Source organism: Chiloscyllium plagiosum, chromosome 45 (genome assembly GCF_004010195.1).
Source record: "Chiloscyllium plagiosum isolate BGI_BamShark_2017 chromosome 45, ASM401019v2, whole genome shotgun sequence".
Lineage (NCBI taxonomy): Eukaryota > Metazoa > Chordata > Chondrichthyes > Orectolobiformes > Hemiscylliidae > Chiloscyllium > Chiloscyllium plagiosum.
Genome location: NC_057754.1, coordinates 7638920 through 7645416, shown reverse-complemented (window position 1 = coordinate 7645416; position 6497 = coordinate 7638920). Strand labels below are relative to the sequence as shown.

The window sequence follows — 6497 nt, the reverse complement described above, 5'->3', positions numbered from 1 at the left end:
CTTGACCTGCACATCTTTGGATTGTGGGAGGAAACCAGAGCACCCAGAGGAAACCCACACAGACACGGGGAAAATGTGCAAACTCCACACAGACAGTTGCCTGAGGGGGAATTGAACCTGGGTCTCTGTGAGGCAGCAGTGCTAACTACTGTGCCACCATGCCACCCTAAAAATTGGTGTCAGCCCAGATAATGCATTGAAGGTGTTAGCTCCCTATTTGCTCTCCACGCTTCAGGCTCACTGCCTTTATTCCTGATGAAGGGCTTTTGCCCAAAACGTCGATTTCGAAGCTCCTTGGATGCTGCCTGAACTGCTGTACTCTTCCAGCACCACTAATCCCCTATGTGCTCTTGTCTGTGCCATAACGTTTAGACTGATACTAATCTAAAAAATGAATTAACAGAATCTTAAATGGATTCATGCAGTTTATGAGCAAAGTATGATGTAACTGACAATGTAACAAGGGTTCAGAAAAACTTTACAAGGATGTTGCCAGGAATGGAGCATTTGAGATACAGGGAGAGGCTGAATAGACAGTGGGCCATTTTCCCTGGAGCGGCGGAGGCTGAGGGGTGACTTTGTAGAGGTTTATAAAATCATGAGGGACATGTATGGAGTGAATAGCCAAGGTCTTTTTCCAAGGTTAGGGGAATTCAAAAGTAAAGGACATAGGTTTAATGTGACAGTGGAAAGGCATCTGAGTGGCATTTTTTTCATGCGAGGGGGGGCGGGGACACGTGTTGGAGGCGAAGGGGGCGGGTCCCGGGTAAGGCGGGAACCCGTGTTTGAATGCGAAGGGGGCGGGGACGCGATCATGTCGGCGGAGACATGTATTGGGCGCGAAAGGGGCGGGGGCACGTAGTGGACGCGAGGGGGGGCGGGAACACGTAAAAGACGCGATGGGGGGGTGTGGCCGTACGCCGGCGGAGCGGCGGCGGCGGCTGCGAGGAGGAGTTTTGGGGGGGGGGGGTCAAGATGGTGAAGATCTTCGTGGGCAACCTGTCGCGCTACTGCAGCCCGAGCGAGCTGCGCAGCATGTTCGAGAAGTACGGCGAGGTGAGCGAGTGCGAGGTGGTGCGCAACTACGCGTTCGTGCACATGGAGAAGCTGAGCCAGGCGACGCGCGCCATCAAGGCGCTGCACCGGAGCAACGTGCACGGCGCGCACATCACGGTGGGCGTGGCCAACGCGCGCACGCGCAACACCACCAAGGTCTTCGTGGGCAACCTGGCCGAGCCGGTGTCGGGCGCCGCCATCAAGGAGCTCTTCCAGCGCTTCGGCCGGGTGGTCGACCTGGACGTGGCGCGCACCTTCGCCTTCGTCTACATGGAGCAGGAGCGCCAGGCGCTGGCCGCCATCCAGGCCCTGGACGGCACCCCGCTGAAGGGCCAGAACATGTTCGTGCAGCTCTCCCGCTCCAACCCGAGCCGCGAGTCGTGGGACCTGGGCGGCGCCGGCGGCCCCCAGCAGCAGCAGCAGCAGTACCGGGACGACGCGGGCCCGTACCCGCCCTCCAGGCCTCCGTCGGCGGGCCACCACTACTACTACTACGAGGACGACCAGGCCGGCTACTACGACCCGTACCGGCCCCCTCCGCCCCGGGGCGGGGGCCGGCCGCCCCCGTTCGGGCCTCACTCGGCTTACCAGGACCACCGCCGGCCCCCTCCCGGCATGATGAGGCCCGTGCCCCCTCCGCCGCCGCAGTACCTGAGGGCCCCTTACCTGAACGGCTACGGCTCCAGGCTTCGTGGTTACTGAAGATTTTTTTTTTAGGGTGGGGAGGGGGTTGAGGTGTTAGATCAGCGGGTGGACGACGGGCTGTCCACCTCGACCCCCTCCCCTCCCTCCATCTATCCCCTTCTCTTAACCATCCCCACCCCCAAAAACTCCCATAGAGAACGAGCGAGATTCCGCCCCCACATCACCACTCGCAGGCTGCTCCTGGATGGGATAGAGGGGTTAAGAAGGCCCACTGAAGCCTTGCGAGTTGTTTTTGGTGGGGTGGGGGGTGGAAGAATGCGAAGAGATCGCCATCTAGAAAGAGTCTTTGGTTGCTGGGAGGTTGTGCAGGTTCCCTGGTACAAAGCCATGGAGGGGGGAAATTGTGAATCTCCCTTTAAAGTTAGCAGTATTGGTGGGGTAGTGGGGCAAGGCTGGAGGGGCTTTGAAGATTCACTATCAACACAAGGGGGGATGTTATCACCATCTCTCGTGCTCAAGAGGCCTACAGCAATCAAACAGACCCCCCTCTCCCTCATTTTGTTTAGCTTTTCACCTTTTCTGTGGTGGGTTTCCCATATCTTTTTATGTTCTAAGTTCACTACCCTTTTGTGTCTCTACCATTTCCCCCAGCTGTCATGCAAACCTGTTTCTCTTTTGCCAGATGCCTTCCCTTTTTTTTTGAGGGCCAAATGAGTTCCTGCTTGGAAAAAGTCACTCAGCAGCGAAGATTAATGGGATTGGTGGGGGGGAGTGGAATGATTACAGGAGGAACTGAGATCACACCGAGCCGAGACAGGCTGCTGGATGCAATTTGACTTTCTCAAGGAGCGTCAGTCTGTCTGATCCTTGTAGATTTTGGAGCCAGCTGTTCTGCTTATTCTCTGGGGGATGGCAGTGGTCTGAGTTCATTCGGTGACTTGCGTTGTTCAGAGTGAGGGCTGGAACTGGGACTCATTCACATCTCTGCTATAGCGGGGGACCCGATAACTACAATTTGGCTCTAGCTGACTGCAATCACCTGGGGCTTTGAAGGAAGGGGCTGGAACTGGGACTGGCGCTGTTATCCTGAGGAAGTCTTCTAACTCCATTGTCTGCTCAAGATTCATTCTTCTGATTGGGGAAGGGGGTGGGTCTGGTAATGGGAATTTATCCAGCACTTGTAGTGGGCATATTCATGGTTTATTAATGTCTTTGTTCACTGGGGAGGGATTGATTTCTGAAATGGAATCAAGATCTTATGGGGGTGAATTTCACTGATTTGTATGTAACTTGCATGTTTTCATGGGGGTTAGTGGGTCTTTGAGCACATGTAATGGGGGGTTGGGATTCTTGCTTATTTACTGGGGATATTTTTCTGGAATGGGCTGTAATGAACCTTGTAACAGAGAACCCCAGCTGCAATTTGCTGTGTAATTCCTGGCTGTTTTCCTGTGATGGGGTAGATGGGTCTTTACTTGATGCTTTGTGTACTTTTTGGGGTTAGGGAGTAGTGTCTCTGTAAAGTGTTTCTGGGGGGGGGTGGGGTGTGAATTGTAATGTAGTCAACTTGCTTTGGGGGTTTTTCCTGATCTTTAAGCATTGCTGTCTTTTTCTTTTTTTCAAAGAAAAAAACAGGCTCACTATGCCGTTTTGTCAAAATTATAAAGCTAGTGTAAAGGTTTTTTTGCGTCTGGCTTTTTATTCAACCTCTTTCAGTGAACTCAGTCCTGGCTTTCAGGAAACTCTCCCTTTGGTTTTGGGATCTACCTGATTGGGTTTAGAGTGCCACTAGCAAATTCTGGGGCTGTTAGTGTCATCTGGGCTTACTGTGACATTCATGGGGGCTGCACTCGTAGATCCACATGGAGGGTCTGGTTTATTGTGGCACTCATGGTTACACTTGTAGAACTGCAAGTAGGGTCTGGGCTTACTGTGACACTCATGGGTGCCTCATTTTCAGAGTCGCATGCAGAGTCTGGGCTTAATGTGAACTAATGGGCTGCACTTTTGAGGGCCATAGAAAGGGTCTGGGCTGCACTTAAGAGTCATAGAAGTACAGCACAGAAACAGACCCTTCAGTCCAACTCATCCATGCGACCAGAAATCCTAACCTCGTCCCATTTACTGGCATTTAGCTCATGTCATTCTAAACCCTTCCTATTTATATACCTATCCAATGTTTTTTAAATGCTGTAATTGTACCAGCAACCTCCCCTTTCGCTGGCAGCTCATTCCATACACTTGCCACTGTGTGGAAAACATTGTCCTTGAGGTCCCTTTTATATCTTCCTTCTCTCACCCTAAAGCTATTTTCTCTTGTTCTGGACTCTCCCACCTCAGGGGAAAAGACCTTGTATACAATCTATGCTCCTTGTGATTTTATAAACCTCACTAAGGTCACCCCTCAACCTTCAATGTTTCAGGGAAAACAGTCCCAGCCTGTTCAGCATCTCCCTATAACTCAAACCTCCAACCCTGGAAACATCCTTGTAAATCTCTTCTGAGCCCTTTCAAGTTTCACAACATGAGGGAGACCAGAATTGCGTGCATTGTTCCAAAAGCGGCCTAACCGATGTCCTATGCGATTGTAACATGACCTCCCAACCCCTGTACTGAATGCTCTGGCCAATAAAGGAAAGCATACTAAACACCGCCTTCACAATCCTGTCTGCCTGTGACTCCATTTTCAAGGAACTATGAATCTGCACTCCAAGGTCTCTTTGGTCAGTAGTGCTCCTCAGAACCTTACCATTAAGTGTATAAGTCCTGCCCTGATTGGCCTTTTCTCGCATTTACCTGAATTAAATTCCATCTGTCAATCCTCAGCCTATTGGCTCATCTGATCAAGATCCCATTGTAGGGTCTGGGATTACGGTGACCTTCACAGGGGCTGCACTTGTAGAGCCATGGGTGGGTTTGAACTGTGCCAATGCTGTCACAGGAAGGGTCTGGCCTTGCTGAGGCATTCAAGGGGCTGCAGTTATAGAACTGCAAGTAGGCTCTTGCATCATTGACATCATGGGGCTGCACGTTTGAGAGGCATACCGAGAGTCTGGGCTGCACTTAACAAGTGTTGCATGTTGGGTCTGGGATTCTCATGGGGGCTGCACTTGCAGAACCCTCACTGGAGTCTGGGCTTGCTGTGACACTTGTAACATGGGGTGGCACAGTGGTTAGCACTGCTGCCTCACATTGCCAGGGACCCGGGTTCAATTCTCGCCTCCGGCAACTGTGTGTGGAGTTTGCACATTCTCCCTGTGTCTGCGTGGGTTTTCTCCGGGTGCTTCGGTTTCCTCCCACAGTCCAAAGATGTGCAGGTTAGGTGAATTGGCCATGCTAAATTGCCCGTTGTTAGGTTTTTTTAGTTTAGATTAGATTAGATTACTTAGTGTGAAACAGGCCCTTCGGCCCAACAAGTCCACACCGGCCTGCCGAAGTGCAACCCACCCATACATTTACCCCTTACCTAACACTACGGGCAATTTAGCATGGCCAATTCACCTGACCTGCACATCTTTGGACAGTGGGAGGAAACCGGAGCACCCGGAGGAAACCCACGCAGACACTGGGAGAACGTGCAAACTCCACACATTCAGTCGTCTGAGGCGGGAATTGAACCCGAGTCTCTGGCGCCGTGAGGCAGCAGTGCTCACCACTGTGCCGCCCACCGTGAAGGGGTAAATGTAGGGGAATGGGTCTGGGTAGGTTGCTCTTTGAAAGGTCGGTGTGGACTTGTTGGGCTGAAGGGCCTGTTTCCACACTAACTAATCTAATCATAGAAAGGGTCTGGGCTTGCTGATCCCTCTTGTAGGGTCTGGTTTATTATGGCACTCGGCTGCTCACGTGGAACCACAGTAAGATTTGGGATAACTGACACACATGGTGCCTGTCTTTTAGTATCACATGTAAAGTCTGGGTTTATTGTGACATTTATGGGCTACATTTTAGAGATGCAGGTAGGGTCTGGGCTGCACTTACACTCACAGGTAGGATCTGGCCTTGCTGAGAACTTCATGGGGCTGCAGTTGTAGAGCTACCAGTGGGCTCTGGCATTACTATGATATCATGGGGGCTGCACTTTTCAGAGACATAGCTAGGGTCTGGGCTGCACTTAATGTCACATGTAGGGTCTGGAATTGCGGTAAAACACTGGGTCTGGCCTGTGCTTAGTGTCACCAGTAGGAACTGGGATTGTTACGATGCTGATGGGACTGCACTTGTAGAGCTATAAATCTGGTCTGGGCTTATGACACCACTATTGAAAGCCATGGGGTCTGGGCTGCACTTATTGTGTCACACGTAGGGTCTGGAATTACTGTGGTTCTCGTGAGGGCTGCACCTGTAGAGCTGCAGGGAGAGTCTGGACTAGCAGAATCTGTGGCTGCACTTGGGAAAACTGGGATCAGTTGTACCATACGTGGGGTCTGGGCTTTCTGTGATGAGTAATGTGTTTGAGAGCAAAAGGGTAGGGTCTGCCCTGTACTCATATTACAGGTTGGGTCTGACATTGCTGAGACTTGTGTGGCTGCACTTGTCCAGCTGCAAGTAGGCTCTGACAACTTGGGGGCTGCACCTTTGAGTGTCATAAATAGGACTTTGGCTGCACTTAGTGTCACATTGTTATGGTCAGGGCTTGTTGTGACCCTCAGTGAGGCTGTATTTGTACAGTCATATATGGTCTGGAATTACTTTGCCACTCTGGGTTGCATCTGCAGAACCACATGTAGGATTTTGGCTTATGGCATCTATTGGGTTGGGATTCTGTTGCTTTCTCAATGCCTCTGGGTTTGTTTGTG

The 6497-nt window shown here is 51.6% G+C and overlaps 1 protein-coding gene across 1 annotated transcript; it reads left to right on the top strand.

Annotated features, from left to right (window-relative positions):
- The first annotated feature begins 942 nt into the window (after positions 1–942).
- LOC122543879 (RNA-binding protein 4B-like) lies at positions 943–3382 on the top strand. The gene has a single exon (XM_043682737.1). It carries the CDS (start codon positions 976–978, stop codon positions 1756–1758), a length of 783 nt encoding a protein of 260 aa, XP_043538672.1. The 5' UTR covers positions 943–975; the 3' UTR covers positions 1759–3382.
- Positions 3383–6497: the final 3115 nt, after the last annotated feature.